Below are 21,787 nucleotides of genomic sequence, written 5' to 3'. Positions count from 1 at the left end.
ATAGGCCTGAGGTTGAGGTGTTTTTAAACTTTTGGAATGGAGTTGAAATAGGTAATATTTTCTAGTCTTAATTCAAATAAGCTAGGGTACCAGGAATATTCACAGATAAATAATGATACTGTTAAGAACATTTTGGTGGCTTAACACTTCTGCACACTTAAATGTTTTTTTTTAAAGAGAAGCCAGCTTTAAGCAAAAGGCTGGCTTCTCTTAACACTTATGCAGCATTTTCTTCACTTTTTGTACATACTTAACATGGCTTTATCAGGTGTTATGGTGAGTTTGTATAGTGTATGGCTTTTAAATAATAAAATTCATCTTCAGTCACAATTCTTTTTGCAGTATTTGGCATTAGATTTTATGATCAGTTTGGTTTGGCAGGATATGGCAATCTACTGAGGGGAGTTCTTCTGACTTTCTTTGGGAAACTGATTCCTATTTAAATGTTACACATGAAGAAAACCTGGAAATTCCATGTAGGCGTTGGTGAGGCACAAACCTGCAACTAACTACCAGTTCAATGGTTTTATCCACGTTTTTGATTGAAAGGATATATGCACTATGAATTATTTCCAGAATATGTAATGCAATTTTTATTTTAGCTATCTGATGGTTTCTGTTAGCATCAAACAAAAGCATTTGATCTTATTGTAATAATGAAATGTCCATCTAGTTTTATTTTAGTTAACTTAAATTTTTTTTAAATGGATTTCTTCCACCAGTTTGGCTGTAAAATGTTATAATTTGAGTATTGCAGAAGCGTAATTGGGATGGTGTTTGAAGCATTTCACCTAATGGCACACCAATGGCAGTCAACATGTTATATTGCTTTGTTTATGAAGAACATGTTACATCTTTATGCAGAAAAATGATTTCTTTAAGTTTGACAACTATAATACAAGCAAAAACAACTATAATTTACTTAAAAACATTCAATATTTTTGTAATGCAGTATAATGGAGACAATCACTCGAAACATCCATGACAAATAAAATTGCTGTATTCATCCTTTTGTTGGTACATTTTTCAGAAAAATAAATGTGTAATAACAGCTTTTATGTAAACTGTCAAATTCAAATTAAAAAGAAACAAAACAAAAAGTTAAATTTTTTTATTGTTTTATATCCCTTGCCAGATTTGAATATTTCAAATATATGTAATTCCTGAGCATTTTGTAAATCTTAATCATTTTACAGAGTTTTAATTAACAGACAAGAAATTTTACATTTAACATTTGTCCTAAAGGAATTCAGAATTATTTTCATAATATTCAAATAAAATGTTCTAAATAAATTTTATGCATTTTACAGTTTTTTATTCATTATAACATTGTGAAATCTTTACTTATACTTTAAATTTTTAATTAAAACATTATATTTTACAGCAACATTCCTAAGGGACTAATGATAATGTAAACTTAATTATATACAGATCATAAATATTTTATATAAAAAGGTGACTTAGAAAATTTAAGGCTTTCATACAGTTGGCAATAGAATGGAATGGAATGAATCTTTTGATTTTTGGTGCAAATAATTTACATTTGTAAACTGAACACTAGGTTTAGGAAATCTTCATAGGCAATGGTGATCCAGCCATCTTGGTCAGTGTCATAATTCCTGAAGGCAGCAGTCAGAGTCTATATCAGAAAAATAAATATTTCACGAAATTTTAAGACAATATAAATAATTTTGGTGAAGTAAAATTTTTTTAGTATACTGTACAAACATTTCATAATTTTTTATTTTTAACTTTTAATACTAAACATTATTAAAATGAAATATGTTGAAATTTCAATTAACCCATGATCTCTCTCAAGTTTTTATATTTACTTTCTGGTAATTAAAATACTTCGTGAATATTGAAAATACCAGAGTCCCCAATTTTGTATAAAAGTTTTTAAAGATGGAATTAATATACACATATGTCTGCCTAGTTTGCTTTGCTAATTCTTTCTGAATGCAAAAAATTGCCTATTTTCTATCATGCAGAGTTTTCTCACAACAGTGAAAATATTTTGAATTATTGTAATATTTTTTATACTGGTAGTATTATTCCGACATTTTCTTTACTAATTTTAGGTAAAATAAAAAAACATTTTATTTCCTACCCAATATACATTTTTATCATCCAGTTCAAATTAATCTCAACCAATCAATTCTGGGAGATTTTGACTGTCTTTCTAAAACACTGTTAGATTGTAAATAGGAATGATTCTACATACAGCTAATCAATCCAAGAGCGCGTTACAAAACAGTCTTACGTAAGCTTTGTGTGTTATATATAGGGAATTCGATCCCAGCCTTATTTCTAATCCCGGGATTTCGGGATTATATTTAGTCAATCCCGGGATCATTTCGGTATTGAGGGTTAATAAAAGAAAATCTTACAGAAATCAGCTCTTTAATCAACAAATCAAAATTTAGACAAAAATCAATGTATTTTACAGTATACACCCAGCTAATCTAATCACTCTAACTAATAAGACTTAGACAAACCAGACTTAAAATCACTCGGTCTTCATATTAAAGTTATTCTTTTTCAAGCATCAGTGAGATCTCTTAAAGGTTTTTTCAATTTATGTAAGTTTAATGTAACAAACTATGCAAATAAACGTTGAAAATTGACAAAAATCTCTCTTAACATTGACTAAACAGACGACTTTCATGTAACAACCTAGTTAGTAGGTAGTAAAGTTTCTTAGCAAAAAGTATTTCAAAATGATATTAATCAGTCACATTTTTCTTAAATATAAAGAAAACTAATCTAATAGGAATATTCTAATTTGAATTGTGAAAATATGATCTGAGAAATAATGATGCGTCCAGTGTCTTATCACCAAGTCTGCTTCTCAAGTTGTTGCACATATATGCTGCAACAACCAGAGGCTGGTGGGAGCACTCACTTAAGGGTGATGATATTCTTCCATTGAATGACTTATTAGAATTTTTGAAGGGTCATGTTAGAACTCTACGGCAAACCAAAAGTGCTTTCGACTGCACCAGAAAATCGATTGGCACCCGCGAAAATTCAAAAAATACAAAAATCAAGTAGGCATATATTACCAGGTAACTCAGTGAGAACTGCTTGCCTATCATTTTAAGAGCACTGACACTGAATGTTTCGCTTCATGCAGTCTATTTTGCAACTTTTTTAAAATGACGTCAATCCCAAAAATCTCGGGATCAGGAAAACAATCCCGAAAATTTTGGGACTAAAAAGTGGTCGCGATCTCGGGATCAAAACCTCTAGTTATATAGCAACTTCTATTGTAGGAAATTTTGATGTGATTGTAGTTGGAATGTTAAGATATTGCAGCGTGACAAAATATTTCTTCTATATGCAAGAGTTCAGAAAAAAGAAATTTTACAGGCTGGCAAAATTTAAATTTTTGTGAAAACAAAGCATCTTGGTTCAAAAATATTGTGAAGTGATTATTATAAAAGCTCAATAAATTAGGATGAAAAATAAAATTCAGTTTTTGCATTTACTTTCCTGATAACCTGGATGCAATAGGTGAAGACTAGATAGAAATTTCACCAAGAAATAAATGGTACAAAGATATTAGGAACAATTGAATCTGAAAATAATGACTACTTGTTGATATTAAGAAAGATAGATAAGGAAATCCATAAAGTTAGCTTTCAAAGATAGAAGGGCTATGATATTTCTTCAACTCTTCAACAAAGCTGACCAAACTTTTGTGAAATTTAATTTTAATGTTATCCTGATTTAGATACCATGATGCATAAGACAAGTGTTGAAAAGTAAATATATGCTAGTGTATAATGACATACAGGTATTTTACTTTCATCTATTATGAGAAAACTTGACAGGAAAGAAGAGAAGAAAAAAAGAAAATGAACATTTTTGAATATGTGAGGTTGTTCAATAAGTTTTTTGTCATTCGATTAAAAAAACATGATTTTATGGTTTGAAATACATTTTATTATTCAATATAATCTCCCTGAACTTCAATACACTTGTTCCAGTGATCTTCTAATTTATGGATTCCATCCCTGAAGTGAGAATTTGAAGACTTGAAATATACTTCCATGGCTGCTATTACCTCTTTGTTCGATGAAAATCATTTCCCATGCATGAATTTTTTGAGATGTGAGAACAGCCAGAAGTCAGATAGAGCTAAATCTGGCAAATAGGGTGAATGTTGCAACAATTCGTACTTTAATTCACTGATTTTCACGATGGTTTTTTTCAGCTGTGTGAGAGGATGCATTGTCTTAATGAAAAATGATTTTTCTTCTTCTGTAAACCAGATCTTTTCTCACAAATTTTTACATTCAGCTAGTGCGAAAGGTTACAATAATAATCTGAGTTTATTGTTTTACCAGTTTGGAGGTAATCCACGAACAAAATTCCTTTTGCATCCCAAAAAACATGCTAACACCTTCTTGGCCGATTTCTGGACCCTAACTTGCTTCGGAGCCAAAATACCGGGTTCACACCACTCCTTAACTTCTTGTTTTGATTCAGGATCATGGTGGTAGACCCAAGTCTCATCCACAGTGATGAAACAATGCACAAAATCCTTTTTATCCTTTCTAAAACGGCTCCAAATGTTGCTGAGAAAGACATTCGAATGTGTTTTTGTTCCACTGTTAGTGAATGCGGCACCCATTGTTCACACAGCTTTGTGTAACCCAAAACTTCAGCCAAAATATTGCTCACACTGCCTAATGAGATCACTAGGGCTTCTACTAAATCTCTCTCGGTTAATCAATGATCTTCCAAAACAACATGCTGTATTTTTGCTATGATTTCTGGTGTTGATGCACTTTTTGGACATCCTTTACGTGGACAGTCTTCAAGACTTGTATGACCACATTTAAATTCAGAAACCCATCTTTCTACTGTTCTAATTGAAGATGAAGAGTCTTTATACACTTAACAATCATTCATGAATTTGTTTTGGTGCTACACTTTCCAAAAATAAGAATTTTATCACTGCACGATATTCATTTTTTTCCATTGTAAAAATACAGTGACACGTCAACTTTGAACAGCTGTAAATATACAAATGAGTTGACAGATCTACATGAAACTTCACACGTGTTCATGAAAAGGTAGTACCATTTTTAGAGAAATAAAGCAACGAGCCTAATAGCGCCATCTCCTATTGAACGACAAAACTTACTGAACAACCTAGTATACAGCTATATTACGACACATTATGCATATTTAAAATGTTTAAACTAATCTGCAATGTTTGTAAACTATATATTTTTAAAGACTAATACAATAAATTTGATTACTTCTAGAGTTGGAAAATTTAGAAATAGTAGTTCCAATAAAACACTTTCATAATTTTTAAAAATGAGTTTTGTTTAAATATTTTACAGCATAAAAATAAAGTATTTTTACAGTAAAGATCAAAAATTACAAAACTAATTCTGATTAAGTACAAATTTGGTTTAAAGAACTTGTCACACAGGAACTTCATGCAAATAGTATAAATAGATTTTATTAATTTCAGGACCAGCTATACATTTCAGGTGTTTACATCTCTCATTAGTCCTCTCATTTAAACCAAATTTGTGCTTAATTGAAATTACGAATACAAGAACAATAAGCAATAGAAACAAGAATGAACTCCATGAGAATTACAATAACTGTTCCAGAGAAAATATTACTTCAAATAATTTGATTAATCAATTAATAGAAAACGGTATTTTCATTTCACGAGAGAGTATATTGCAATAAAAAACAAATTAAAATGTTTACCTGTAAATTTATGCAACACTGTATGAAATCATCAAAATTAATAGCTCCTTTATTATCCCTATCGAATTTTCTCATGATCATGGAATAAAAGTTATTAGAAAGGCGATATCCTGTTGGAAAAGAGTCATGCATTTAGATATAAATTATAATAGAAGGAAAAAATGTAAAATTTTAAATGTCTTATTTTGAGCAATGCTTAGAACTACTTTATAAACTAAACTATTAAAGAGATTTCAAAAATAATTAAATATAAATTTTTTGATATTTAAAGTAATTTTTTGTTAATTTAATAATGCCATACATATATAAAACTAAATTTTGTATAAAAATCACTTGCAATACAAGGAATTAAAAATAAAAAGAAATAAAATATAAGTTTAATTAAATTATATAGATAGTTACACAACTCAATAACTAGTAAATGCCCAGATTCAATCAGAGGTCTCCCAAAATAGCAAGTTATTGTCAATCACACCCTGGCCATCAGGCCAAATACAGTTAATACTACATATAGTATTATTTATTATATTAAAAGTAAAATGAATATAGTAGTAAATTAAAACAAAGAAATTAGAGGTTTGTTTAATTGTTCATTCTCTTTCAGTACTTTTAAATATGTGCTAACTATAAAAAGATTTTTGAATATGCTACTTCTGAAATTTTTATTGCTAGTTTTTCTGGCCTGTTTGGATATGTCGGGCCCGTCCCTCACCACCCAGCCACCCCATTGTGGGCCTGGCCGAACCCATAATGAGCTTGCATAAAGAGACCCTCTTAGCACCTACTGGATGGAGAGTTAAAAAGAAAAATTACACACAAGATAAATTTATGTACAGAAGTTTTAAGATTTTGTCTTCGTCAATGTATAATTAATATAACTAACTTAAAATAATTACATTTAAACAATATTTATACTGTATTTAGTGAATCTGATAAATTTATAAAGACCCACCAAAATTTGTAAGAGCAGTTTGAAGTTCTTTTTCATCAATATTTCCTGAATTATCTCTGTCAAAACTTCTGAAGCAATTCAACCAATCAGTAATGTATCTCCAAAGTGCTGCAAACTCCTCAAAATTGACTGTTCCACTGTTCCTACGATCAAACATTCCTGAAATTAAAATAAAATGATTTGACATAAAAGTACTAAGATATTTTTTCAACTAGTTAATTTCTTTCTACAAAATCATTGTTTTGTTTACATCATAATTATCCACAAATCAACAAATTCAATATCCATTTCCCATGAATTAAGCTTTCACTAACTTGAATAAAAATATTCATCAAGTATGGAAATATTTCTCAAACTCATGATCATACTCATTTGGAATTTCAAGATACTTATGGAAATATAATTTTACTAATGTTCAAAATAACCACTCAGTCGGTTTAACGAAACACAAAGTTTATATTTACAATACAAATGTACAAAATAGTACAAATTAGAGTTACAATTAATTATGCACAAACACTAATTCAAGCGACAACCGACTATATCCATACAAGTTCGTCGGAAAAACTCCTTACGATCTCCGCAAACAGACTTATGATTAACAACACCTCCGAGTCAGGAACAAGTTCGTACTCAACCACTGGAGTTCACTTCCACCAGATTTCCGTAACGTCCAATGAGAGAGATAGTTCGCACTCCGATAACAATGATCCAAATCCCATCCGATCCTATCCGATCTCTGTTCCCGCCGAAAGTACTGCTTATATAGTGGCCGGTGTTTGAATCCCCCGCCAATCAAATTCGAATGTTTCCACAACGTCTGGCCAACGGTCACTTTCCGCCGGCCAATCATCCGTCTATCGTCGATTTGAAACACAACGGATCTTTCCAACGGACATTTCTAACGGCCATTTTTAACGGTTTTTCCGTCAAGAAAGTTTGTTAACTTAAACCAGGGCGGGAATCGCGCGCCTAGGCGATTCCATACCCTACACTATACACACATTTTTTATTAAACATTAAAGATACATAAAATTCTAATTAACAAATATCAATAGAAAATATCCTAAATTCAATAAGTTCTGATTTATGAGATTATCCTTAAAGAGAGCAGTTTGTCTGTTTAAACTGAGATTCTTAACATCCTATCAATATCAAACTTAAACTGATGATTGTTCTATATGTTCAAATCAAAGATGTATTCCTTTATAACTTTGACATATGTTTATTTTCCTCTTCTAAGTTTTATTATCAAAAACCTTATTTATTATCTACAGTGAAACCTCGCTTAACCACTCAGCAATGAGGGACGTATATATACGTTGAGGGCGATCGTGTGGCAATGGTGAGGGACGTCTATATCCGCTAAATTCTTTTGGGAGTATCGTCAAAAACTACCACGGAAAAAAAAAAAATCACACAAAAAATGAATTATGTAAATAAAAAAAAAACTTTTCTTTACTAGACATAACTGTTTACAAAATCTTTTTCCGAAACGGTAATGAAAAAAATCGTGTGAAAAAATACTTAAAAAATTTCTCAGGTATATTCTCCACTACTAAGGGATAGCACCATACCTGACTAACCCACTGCTGAAAGGTTAACAAGCATAATTCGTTCCAAAATCTTACTCGTAATGTGAAACACTCGTTAAGCGAAACAATTTTTTCCATAGAAATTAATGTAAAATATGATTATGCATGCCATGCCGAAAAAAATATTCAAATATTTTACACATGTATCGGCATCGTATAACATTTATCCAAAGAAAATTATACAATATACATTGTTAAGGAGCGTGAATCGTCATCATCTTTTCTTCTAGCGCAGAATGATCTGACCTGGAATACGAATTTGACTTGCAGAAAAAAAAAAAATCAGATAATATGTCTAATAAACACATATTCTTCGTATTTTCCATGATTTGTTTTTATTCCTTGATGATCATATGGCAAAGGCTTAACAAGACCTATCATTCTGCAGGACCCAGGATTAAATCAGGATGGGTGAAGAATCCCAGCAATTTGCAATGGGTAGTCTGTCTGTCTCATCTCTCACCACCTGTCACCCCATTATGGTCCTGGCCAAATCCAATGAGTGTAAAATGTGTGGTATACTTGCAGAACCAATTAACAGCATATATTGAGGGTTACTTGTATAACAGTTACTCAAAGTATGAAAATGTTTTAAAAACTTTGCCTTTTTTAACTTTGTGCTTGCTTAAAGACTATCAGTTTTTTATCTTGTTGACTGATATGTCATTGGATAAGATACTCTCTTCTCAATTAGCCACATTATTTAGTGCTAAGGAAAACAAATCACATGGCTGAAAAAAATGAATTATATTCAAGAAATAGTTATACATAGTGAATAATCCTTTCTACCAAATAACGGATTTCAACTATAGTCTGAGATGTAGAAGAAAAGATTCATTGAATATTTCATTGGAAATAAAATGCCAAACACTGTAAAGAAAATTAGGAGTGAAGATAAATTTCATTATTTGGAGGCTATACCATCTACTGGTAAAAGAAAGTTGTTATGCCTGAGCAAGCTGTAATGAGTATGCACAAGATAAAAAAAACAATAAACATCCTATGCTATTATTGTTCAGTATTTCACATAAAAACCAGCTTCTCTTTTCAAAGTGCTTTGACAAAATATTGCCAATACATTTGTATTATTATTATTTAAACATTCTGTTCTCTGATGCCAAAGCTTATTTTTCAGTCTTATTTCAGATTTCAATTACACTTTTTTACTACAAATGTGTGTATTTCCAAAGCCGAATTCAATGCTAGAAATAAATACATCTAACACATTTTGCAAGACTGTTTTACAAGATAATTCATAAGTGGTATCAGTAATTTTTGATAAGTAGATCGACGACTACAATTTAAACTTTACATTTGCTTGTTTAACATGTTGGCTGTAAAATGAATCATAAAATCCTGATTTTTTAATATGAAAATTTTTTAAATATGCATATAATCAATAGAGCAATTTTTAAAAACAGATTTTTATTCATTAGTTTCTAATTAATTTTTGATTGTGTGAACACAACATATATATCATGTTATAATAAAACATGTAAGAAAATAGATTTATCAGATAGCTATTTGAAATTAAAATCTGAATTTTTAGTATGTAATCATGTAAATATTATCAAAGTTAATTAAAACAGCACTAGCTAGATCAGATCATTAGACTGTCAGATTTAATGATGATCCAATATAATTAAGCTGAATTGCCACAAATTTAATCTTTATTGAAATATTCTAAATTCAAATCCAAATCTAAATGTTTAGACTATTACTGTTCATGAAAAATTTCTTATGTAACAAATATTAATTCCTGTATAAATATTTTTTCTTCCTGTTAACTGCATCATGAAATATGTAACTAAACTGAATGATTAATATTTGGTTTACTACAAATGATGATTACAATTGACAACATAAAAAACATTTGATTTCAATTGCATCAATAATGACATTTGAAAAGCAAATATATTTATTATATTTTTATCAATGATTTGTACTTTAACTTATCTTATTCTCCCTATCAAAAACAACATTTATATTTTAAAAAATTCTTTTTATATCTAGGAGTTTTCTATACAAATTAGTTAGGCTAATACATATTTTCATTTGTTTTATTCTTGTATTTTATAAACTCATTCAATAAAATTAACAGAAAATACAAAAAAAAAAACTAGAACTTAATTTTAATTGCATACTTGATGTAAGGAACTGAGTCCGAACGTTATTTTTATTTTATTATTATTTCCGTTTTATTATCTTTTGTTTGGGTTTATGTTTATTTAGGACGAAGGTTCCCCACCACTCTCTTGTTAGTAATGAAAAATGAAGATAAAACAACTCACAGAGAAATAAGCGCCATAGGAAACATCTTGCGCACTTGCGCTGCCCGGCGGAAGTAACAGTCCGCAGAAAAAAAATGGAGGGGGAGTCCCCACAATCACTAGTAGAGAAATACTTGATAAACATCTTAACACGTTGACTGCCATCTACGAGATGACTCGTAGTTACCGTTTCTGCCTAGGACGCCACCTACGAGTTATATCATAGTTTGTTTCCTTGCCATATTTGTGCAGCTACGATGTAATTCGTAGTATATCAGTGTAAATATGAATAGATAATTTTTTGTTCTTGCCCCTGAAGCTAAGTTTAACTTACATGAACAGAACATTTATTAATTAATGAACAGAAAATATAATCATAAAAAGTTTATTCAAAATCAAAAGCAAAACGATATTTTTATTGTTTGTGATAATTTTTAAAACAATCTTCTACGCAAAGGGCTGGCTTCTCAAGACAGATTGGACAGAAATAACGCGTTTCTCGGCGTTTTTTAGCTTCGGTACAAATTCGACATGGCTTTGTCGGATGTTGTTTTTTCTGAGTAGATGGGATACTCTGTAAATAGTGAAGCTTCTGCAATTTAATTTTTTTTGAAACTGGTTGAATCTCTTCTCCAATCAACGCTTTGACGAATGCTTCTCTAAACTTTTAGTTTAGAGAAGCATTCGTCATAATGAGAAGCATAAGTTTTATTTTAGAGAAAAAGAGAAGCATAAGTTAGCTTATAGAGAAGCATAAGTTTTATTTTAGAAGAAGTTGCTTTTTGAAAGAGTTTGTGCGCATTATGTATATATATTTCTATAATATGTAATGCAACCTTTTTGGGCCATCTAATAGTCTTTCTTAGAGCTGTGTAGTACGATAGCATTTGATCTGATCGTCAATGCCAGACATTCCATGATTATAATCTCGAATTATATTCGGTTTCATCGAACATTTTCCATTGCGATTGAACACCTCTACCATTTCAACAACGTGCATGTTTGAAATGGTAAGGACTTCTCGTTTGTCTTTCCATTTACATACAGTAACAGGACCATTTCGCTGCCAAATAAACTCCCCCATCCTCACCAAAAATTTTGTCAGATTCTGAATCACTTAGATTAGTGTAGTAATCAAGTTGTTTTTTAGTCAGTGGTCTTTTCTTATCCATTTTGGGATATTTATAATTTGATTATAAAAATAAATAAAAAATAACACTCTCAAAAAAGACGTAAATGTGATGTGCTCGCCTCTATATCCGATTTATTACTAATGAATTTAGACGCACATCTCCAATTGGCTGTAGCGAAGTGACAGGACGAATCGTGTCTGTGCACGAATTAACTCTTAGTTTGGCTTTAGCGAAGAGCTTTCTGTTACATAAGCCAACTACGAGATAATTCGTAATACCTTTATTTTAAGAAAAACACATTCTATATGCTATTTGATTATTACTATATACTCTGATTAGAGTTTTTGATAATATAATATAATTAAATTAAGTTGGCGTTTTACAACAGAATCCTAAAAAGTCACGTGGCAGTCAACGTGTTAAACATCCCAGAAAATTATGATAAATATTTTGTAAACGGTTTATAAGCTTTGTCGGAAACTTAAAGCTGCCAGAACAGAAAGTTAATGTTAGCAACTAAGTATGTAAATAAGAGGAGTAACCCAGCTCAAGTGTGACGTCACCTCACAGTATAAAACCCGTACGTTAACCGAAGAAGGAGAGGTGATTTCCAAACCGAGATGAATTCCAAATCGAGGCGACTGTGAGAGCGAGGTTAATTCGAAAGCGAAGTATTTTCTGATAGAAGTCCAGATTGATAATTGGACGATCCAAGGTGTTAAAGAGGAGTTCGATTGATGATTTGACGATATCGAAAGTATTGAGGAAATAGTTTTCTTCGTATAGTGAGGTGACGGATAGACGTTTAATTAGTAAGAGATTTTGTTCATAGTTTCTAAGTATTTGATTTGTTGAATTTCAAAGGAAAATTACTATTAAGTTAAGCTAAGTAGCTGAGTTTATTGTCGGGTTGACTTGTTGATTTTCGTTAATAAATTTTGTTTGGAATTATTGACATTTGTACGTAGTACGTTCTAGTTATTAATTAAATATATTTGAACTTTTGATTTGACTTGGTATTTATCGTTATTATTACTAATCTTTCGGTGCACGCTTAAAAGCCCAGGCCTGGCAAACTAATCTCGAATCCGCGTAAAGTACCCGTTAGGTTAATGGAAGTTTCACCGACCGTAATTATAGTCGGTTTCCTAAGATACTAAAAAAATAGTACTTTACATTGATAATGTGAAAAAAAAAAACAATTATTGAAACAGTGAAATTGCATAATCTAATATTTTTGAAAGTAGAACTGATATATTAATTTATTTTTTTCAAGATTATGTAGACGTAGGTATATCAATAATAGTCTGATTACTGATGAAGTTCCAGCATTTTATAAAGAAGTACACACACCTTACAACTTCTCCAACAATTAAATTTAGTTGATCAAAACTAATGTTTTTGGGCTTGATTAATAAGCCTTCATCAGGTTACAGAATAAAATTTAAATAGAAATTCTATTTTGGGATATCTACTTAAATTTCTGTTTTCAAAACTATCTCTATATAAATTTTGTTGCTGGAAAAGTAAGTAAGGTGTGTTTAGTGCAGGTCATAGGTTGCGCATTTCATAATTTCAAGTGACCCACTTGAGTTCAAATAAATTCAAGATATTGTGGAAAGATTTGTGAAAGTCAGAATATTATGATCATTCCATGATATCAACATGTTGGGCTTCACTTCCTACAAAGTTTTCATCTCTGAAAAAAAATGGCTTTGCCATTTTGTTCGCATTCGGTTCAACTTATGTGAGTAAATATTTTCACATATGAAATTTATTTTAAGTAGGAACAGGAGCAGCTTAACTACCGAAAATTTAGATGGTTGCATTTGTCTCAAACAACAAACTATAAGCCAGACTTGACTAAACTGACGTCACAAGTTCAGCATCAGGGGAGCCATTGATATCGAAGAGAAAAATAAAGTTCATTCAGTTATGTTTGTTTTTATAATAATTAGAATTATAATTTTAATTTTTATGTTTAAAGTTTAAAGCATATTGTAATTATTTTTTCAATAAAATTTATCTTATTATTCATCAAAAAAGACTGTTTTAAAATGAAAATACCACTGACCCGAAACGTCTTCTTAATACACACATTTTTGGTTGGTTTTGACCCACAGCCAAAAAAGGTTGCCGACTCCTGGTTTAGTGTCTTCATAACAGATAAATTCATAATTTTAAATTACATCTCTTAACAATTTGTTAAAAAAATAATGCATTATTTTATTGACTTCAGACTGATTTGAAAATTTTAAAAACATTTTTACATTAAGTATATATGTATTAATTTCTAAAGAATTAAGTTTTTTTGGTTTTTCATAAAAAAAATTATTTCATTCAGAAATATTACTTTTTTTTAATATTAGTGTTTTATTGAAATTATGTAATATGTTTACTTCTATTAGTTCTGATAATCTACTATATTAATAAACACAAAATATCATTTGAAGACAAAGATAGAGCATAGATAATACTGGTATGATAAAACTATTTAATTACAAATTTAAAACAATCATGCAATATGAAAACAAATCTTACCAATCATCATCCGAACAGTTTCTGCATTGAAAGGTTTCCATGTACCTATAAAATACAAAGATTTTAGATATTGATTAATATTTTTATTTTGATAGTGCATGTATAAAAATTAAAATTAAGCTTAAGAATTATTCATTTTAAAAGTAATACTAAATGTTACATTTTTCTAATACTATTGATTTTTGGTGATTATCTTTTTTAATATTTCTTCTGTCATTTCTATGAAAATAAGAAATTGAAATTATTTTAAACAAAAATTATCTAATATTTCTGTATTCTCTTCCTATGTTTAATTAATCAAGATAATTCTAAAGTGAATTTTGGCATATAAATCAATTTGAAATACATAATTTTCTCCAAGTAAATTTAACTTAAAGCGGCTAGTTATAGGATTGATTTAGCATATGTCCTGTTATAAGTAAATTTAGCATGTAATTATTAATTTGCTAAATTTACATATCTACTTATTTATATTAATTTTATATTTTCATTTACAAGATGTGACAATTTAATTCCCATAATGCACCTTTAAAAAAACACACATGAAACTGTACACTAGTGGTTATTATCACCTTCAAAATTATCTCCTTGTGCATCCATACATTAACTTACATCCATATATTCCCATTTCTGGAGGAAGGTCTGAAACTTCCTTTTCAGAATACTGTTGAGTAGTTATCTCGCATTCTATAGGATATCAGTTACATTAAAAAATATTCATCCCTTCATCACATTTTTTAATTTTGGAAGTAGCCAGAAATCAGAGGGAGCAAAGTCTGGTGAATAGGCAAAATGATCTAATTGGGTAATTAATTGCCTTTTCTTGCAGAAAGTATCTGACTGTGAATCTACTGTGACTTGTGGATCATTCATCAGGACAACACACCTTGTCAGACCATAATTTGGGTCTTTCTTAAAACAGAATCTTAATCTCTTCAGCACTCTAAATAGCATTGTTCGTTGACTGTTCCTGTTCAATATATTCTTGAGGAACTGTTCTTATTTTCAGTTGTCTGCTTCTGGGATCATTAGTCACATCTCATCCATCTTTGAATCTCTAACACCACTCAAACACAGTTGACTTTCATATCATCTTTGCCATATACCACTTTTCTTGATTTTCACAAAAAAATTGATATTAATATGCTGCTCTAAATTTCAATAAATAATCAGTGTTAATCCATCTCTATATGATTTCTCCTACTACATCAATAGTGTGTGGTAAGTTCTTATGAGAGCCAAATCTAAGCCTTCACGGTATATTAAAGTAGCTCTTTGTTAATTAAAGTAGAGAATACCAGACATTTGGACTAGAAAAGATTCCCAGTGCTTTGTCAAAAGTATAAAATCATTATAATTAATCTTTAATGGCTGATTCACAAAAACTTTTTATGAAGCATCTTAATTTATTCTAAATTCACTACCGTTTCTAATACTAGAAATATTGTAATCTTAATGAATATTCAAATCTGAACTCAAAAGCAATGGAAATAATGGTTAAATGACATGTTTCTATATGGGTTTGTCAGTCAATATAGCTAGAAGTTGGACTTAATTCAGCATTATAAAAATAAACAGTTCTTTTTCCTGAGATTTTTCCAATCAATTATTAAAAATTTTTTATTCATTAAAATAAAATCAGTTAAATTAAAACTATACAAATAAGTAATAAGTGTATAAGTAAAATAACAACAGACAACTGAAACACAGGAAATAAAAATTGAATTCAATTATAAAGAAAGATTACAGCTTTTGAAAAGCCTGTATGACAAAAATATAGTTATGCAATCTGGTTATAGGTGTTATGTTAATAGAATTCTATATTACTTTTGGAATTTATAATCAGAAAATAAAAATGAACTGAAATCAAGGAAATAATTTTTATTTCCTTGAATTCCTTAGCCTCCATAAAATAGTTATCTCTATACATGAAGATTTTATGATACTGGTGATTAAGAAAATAATACCATTGGTTTTTTCAATACTTTAATCAAAAATCATTTTTAGTATTTGATTCCTTGCTGTTCTCTCTCTTTTGGTTGTATGTTCTTTGAAATTAAACACAAATTTGCTATGGAAAACTTATCATACAGGAACATCTTTTTGATGAAAACAAATTTAATAATATACTAGATTATAACTTAAGAATACACAGGCTCAACATCAGAGTCAAAACCCACAAAATGAATGAAGCTTACCACCCACTAGTTGACAAAGTTCAATGTATTTTACAATTTAGGAAAATTCCTTAAAGAAAAATGAAACAATTCTTATTATATTTATCAACGTGGACTTAAATTATTAATAGGACTGTTAAACTGGTGTAAGCAATAACGCAGGAAGTTGGGTACTAGTTCTCATGGAAAAACAGTCTTTCTTTATTTAGCCTCCTGTACACATACTTTGGTTTACAACTGTGTGTTTTGGGCTATTATGCCCCTTATCAGCAGGGTTACAATGGCTGTTACATATAACTACAAATAATGAAAGAATAGACCAACAGTAAATTTTTAAAAAACAAATACAAAAATTAATTAATATGACATAAAAGGCTTACAATATGCGAGAATCCAATTCTTGACAATGATGGGTTTTTTGATGGTTTTTTTAAACTTACACATTATCCTTTTCAATGTTCAGCATGGTCCTACAATATGTTCGCGTGTTGAGTGCACTATCGGTTTACTTAGGCATTGTCAAGAATGGCTGTCCATGATTGGTCAATCAGTCTGCCTAAGTTGTTGTTTATTCTATTTTTCTCCCTTACAATGTTTATATGCTTGTACAATTGTCTCTTATAATAACTTAAGTATTATTAAAATAAAGAAAAAAGAACCAACTTTATTTTGCAACCATTTTTATTAGCATGTTCAGCTATGGCAGAATTTGTGTAATTTCTTCTTATTGCTCGTATATGTGCTTTTATTTGTGTCCCCAATTTGCGTTTGGTTTCTCCGATATATGTTTTACTAGGGTTACAACTGCAATCAAAAGAATAAACTATGTTTTTTTCTTTTAGTAAATCAATTTTTTTGGCTGATTTATAATATAGATTTCTTTTAAGAGAGTTATTTCTCTCTGGTACTACATTTACTATATCTTAAGTGTGTTTTTGACTCGTTCAAATATTGCTATTGCTTATTGCTCGTTCAAATATTGTGTTATTGCTTACACCAGTTTAATAGTCCTATTAATAATTTAAGTCCACGTTGAAAAATATAATAAGAATTGAAATAAGGACAACAAGGCAATAACAACTATAAATTAAATACATTTATTAATTCAATCAATAGCATTAAAAACACAAATCAGTTTATTGAAAACCTCCAAAAAATTACTGTAAATAAAGCCTGGATATAAAAATTATTTACTCTACCATTCTATACAAAAAGTTCATATTAGATATATTACATAGTTTAGTATGTGACAACGGGACAATTCAATTTGTTGAATTTGTTTTAGATAATGATTATTTTATTTTGTAACAGAAATTTTTTTTTGGACAATTAGAAGGCCTCTTTATGGGCTCTTGCATTGGTCCAAAACTTGCTGAACTCTGCATAATAAAAATTGATGAAATTATTTTAAAAACCTTTGTGAAGTAATATTTTAATGTCGTTATGTTGACAACTGTTTCATTGTTTACAACATAAAATTAACAATGTTTCAAATGATACTTCACTACATCAATAATATCCAAGGTAACATATGCTTTGAAACAGAAAATGAAAATAATGGTATGTTGAACTTTTTAGATATCACAGTTTAAAGATTTGATAATTTCATCACTCTCAAAAAGTACTGTACATTAAGCCTTGTGACATCAGAAAAGTCACCAATTACTATTCCAGTGCACCAATGTATATAAAAAAAAGAATATATTTAGTATATACGTAAACAAAATTAAATTATTTACAAGTGATATAACAGATCAAAATTTAGAAACTGAACATATGTACCACTCACTTTAGTTAAACAACTATCCCAACAGAATTACTGATAAATGGCTTTAAAATCACAATAAAAACAATACCTAAAACAGAGATAATTTATAAAAAATTAGATTACACTCTGGTAATTTTTGAAAACAAAAAAATATTAAAATCATGCATTATTATTCTAGCCCCCACATTGAACAACAAAATCCAAAATTTCTTCAAAATCAGAAAACCAATTAACAGAAAGATATAAAGAAAATTATTATTTAACATTACATTTTCACATGTACAGTACTTATCAACCAGTATATTATTACATAGGTGAGACTGGAAGAATGTTAAAAACCAGAACAAGAGCATATATGAGATGTGAAGTATAATTACATTAATTAATAAAGCAAAACCTACATGCAATAAAATAACTGAATAATTTAAATCTCAATTCTTTAAAAACCGAAGTAATAGATGAAAATTGTTTACAGATCTATCCATCCTACTTAGTTTGTCTATCTCTTTTATGGAGCATATTTTTCTATGTTGCTTACGTAAACTGACCTGACCAGCTTTTGGTTTAGCTAATACGGTATGCTCAGTGCCCTCTCCTGTTTCCACATCCAAGGCAAACCTTACCAACCTCTAGCCACATTATAATGTTAAGCAGCAAATTCCAAACACCATACATTTTTGTTTTTATTAATTTACCTTATATATATGCTGGTAGGATTCTCATAATCTAGGCTACATACTTTTCAGAGGAATTTCTTTCACAGCTATGATTTGTTTTCCCAAAGAAATCTGTAAAATCCATGCAGTTGTATTGCAAGTATATTTTGAGAAATTTATTAATTTATATTATTTATTCAGGCGACCTCCATATATAATGCAGTAAACAGTAATAGTTTTCTGAAAGCAGTCTACTTGATTACATAGCAAGGTGGACTGCCAACCAGAAGGATCAGGATATTAAAAGTTAAAAATACAGCCTCACCTCTAGTTCAACCTTATTTGATGAATGACACGTTTACTTACAGATATGCACATTTAAAATAAACTAGGATTCTAGAGAGAATTCTCCAGATTTCTTAAAATACCAGATATTTTTCCAGAAAATCTTGAAATACTGGACATTTTGGTTCCCTGACAAACTATTAGGACAATAGGAAAAAGTCAAAATACATAACTGTTCTATACAATATGAGATGTGTGCACTTATGTACTTATTTAAATCCTATAATAAAATGACCAAAGTTCAAGAAGAGGAGGGGGAAAAAGGAAAATTCAGTGCTGCTAACTAATTTAATATATCATTTTAATCTATAAAATTATTAAAGTTGAAATATTTTTATTTTAAATAAGTATGCTCAAAAAACAAACTTATCAATTGTCCATCATAAAAAGAAATCAAGATTAAATCAGAACTATCATATACAATTTACTGTTATTTATCTGCCAGTTATCCTTTTTTTTTCTTTATAGTACATAGGAAACTGTGCAGCTGTCTAGTGTAGTATTTTCCAACTGAAGAGAAATTGCCCTTTGATCAAAAATAATTAAGATTAAGACTAAGGGATTTTTGTAACTTTTAGGCAATTTTTTCTTTATTTGAATTTTGTACAGTTAAAATGTACAAAAAAAAAAAAGGAACAAGTGAATCATTTGATTGGTTATTTTTCATTCAAATGAATCAATTACTAATCACAAGCCTTCTTATATAAATGGAAGGTTCTTTTTAAATCATTTAACTGATACTCGAGTAAAATAAATATTGTAATGTACCAAGCATGACTAATGAACAACAAAAAAACCTCAACTAAATGTCATATTTTCTAAGTTTTTTCTACAAAACTTGTCTCCGAGCTATATATTTTAAAATTAAACCATTTACTGCAAAAACCCAAGTCATATAAAAATTTAATTTTTGTATCTACTATGAATTTATCATATTATAATATTAAGTTCAGATACTTTTCAACATAAATGCATTTACTTGTAAAAAGAATTTAAAAACTATTACAATGAATTAAACGTTTTTGTACAAAAACCGCAAAACAAGCATTAAAAATTACAAGGCAAACAAATTTGATTTATATAAGCAAACAGCAAATTTATTCAAAATGAAATAATCTACCAGACACTATCAGCATTCTGTTCTAAAATGATGGTTTTAGAAGTGAATTTTCATTCAATATCGAGACAATATTTTTTAATTCAAGGGGGGAAAAAATCAGCACCCAAAACGATATTTAAAATTAGTGTTTCTCTCTTTTAATATATGAATGGATTAAACAATGCTCATATTCATTAATAGTATTAACAACACAAAGTAACTTGATGAAGAAACAGTATTTATTACAGTATCATCATGACATAACAAATCCAAGCAATTCACTAAATATATAGTGTATTATATATAGATTATAAGGTTCCTCTTGGGAAAAAAAAATGAATGTATTTAACAAATAAAATAAATTCTGTCAATGTGTCTGGCCTAATGAAAGGAATATAAAAATTTTGAAACAGAATCTCACGAAAGGCAATGACTTTTGAATTTTATATGCTTTTTTTTTAATTATATTTCCTGCCCTGTCGGCACTAAAGAAGCATTTACAGCAAGTTCATTGGCTGCGTTGAGTAGTATTCTGCCGAACGCCCTCTACAGTAGCGCTTTTTCAGAAAACATTTGGTGTTTCGACGTCACATTTGGTGGTGTCCTTCATTTACGCTACCTATTGCTACCAGAAACCGACCGACGAGGCTTTTTGTTCCAACGCACCCATCACTCATCGTTCAGCAGATTCAAGTTGCTATGTAACAGCTACCAATTTCCTCAGTTACAACTGTCGAGTCTACCAAACGCAGCCATTACGGATTTGGCCAAATGACATATAAAATTTATTTACTTGTAAAAAAGTAAATGAATTTTATATGCTCTCAGCAGTTGAATTTCTATAATCAAAATTTCATTGGATTCTTAAAATTATCATTAAGAATAAAATATGTCAAAATTGGTTCAACCCAATTTACATTATGGGGTCACAGTTCTTACCATTAGATAATGCTCGTTGTAATTCAGTTGCTGTAATACTCCCGCTTCTATCAGTATCAACCCTAATTTAAAACGAATACAAAAATTAAACTAACTCCCAAATAACATTATAAATTTAAATTCTATGTCAAATTAAATTTGTTCTATTTACCTTTGAAACAAACTCCATAAAAACTGTCTGTCTGGTTGTGCTTGCTGACCGTAATACGACATCTTGCATCGATTTTTAAACTTAAAACATCAAATTAAAAGTTAAAAGGAGTTAAATTCAGAATCGATGTCTGATATAACACCTTATCAACGTCACGTGTTTAGATCATCGAGCATGATGTAATCTGCCAGCGATGACGGAATGAAATAAAATAATCCAAATAAAAAAAATGAAAGAAAAACTAATTTTTAAATTATATTAATTATATATATGTTTATTTATTACCAATAAAATAAATATAATTATAAATATCATGAATAAGTTTTAATTATAAGTTCGATTTTTAAATTCTAAATTCTGATAGAATCTAAGAAGTGAAAAATTTAAAGTTAAATTAATATTTTAAATACGCCTTATGT

General features: G+C 29.5%; 1 protein-coding gene across 1 annotated transcript; it reads right to left on the bottom strand.

The window, feature by feature from the left end:
- Positions 1–1,096: 1,096 nt before the first annotated feature.
- On the bottom strand, positions 1,097–21,575 carry LOC136978915 (programmed cell death protein 6-like). The gene is made up of 6 exons (XM_067274749.1): positions 21,369–21,575; positions 21,218–21,279; positions 14,234–14,278; positions 6,695–6,853; positions 5,743–5,852; positions 1,097–1,639 (listed from the first exon to the last, which is right to left on the bottom strand). The coding sequence occupies exons 1-6, from the start codon at positions 21,428–21,430 to the stop codon at positions 1,538–1,540; spliced, it is 540 nt and encodes a 179-aa protein (XP_067130850.1). The 5' UTR covers positions 21,431–21,575; the 3' UTR covers positions 1,097–1,537.
- Between the last annotated feature and the right edge of the window lie 212 nt (positions 21,576–21,787).

The sequence above is a fragment of the Centruroides vittatus genome, unplaced genomic scaffold (assembly GCF_030686945.1).
Source record: "Centruroides vittatus isolate TY-2023 unplaced genomic scaffold, ASM3068694v2 contig_564, whole genome shotgun sequence".
NCBI classification, from domain to species: Eukaryota; Metazoa; Arthropoda; class Arachnida; order Scorpiones; family Buthidae; genus Centruroides; species Centruroides vittatus.
The sequence above is the reverse complement of the archived record's forward strand: the minus strand, read 5'-3'. Positions and strand labels throughout refer to the sequence as shown.

Bases quoted from the DNA above. Each gene is read 5' to 3' on its own strand.
- LOC136978915 (XM_067274749.1), bottom strand. From the start codon at position 21,430: ATGTCGTATTACGGTCAGCAAGCACAACCAGACAGACAGTTTTTATGG. The intron at 14,279-21,217 runs GTAAGAACTGTG...TGTATTTTATAG, and splicing joins ACAACGAGCATTATCTAATG to GTACATGGAAACCTTTCAAT. The intron at 5,853-6,694 runs GTGGGTCTTTAT...CTTTTCCAACAG, and splicing joins AACTGCTCTTACAAATTTTG to GATATCGCCTTTCTAATAAC.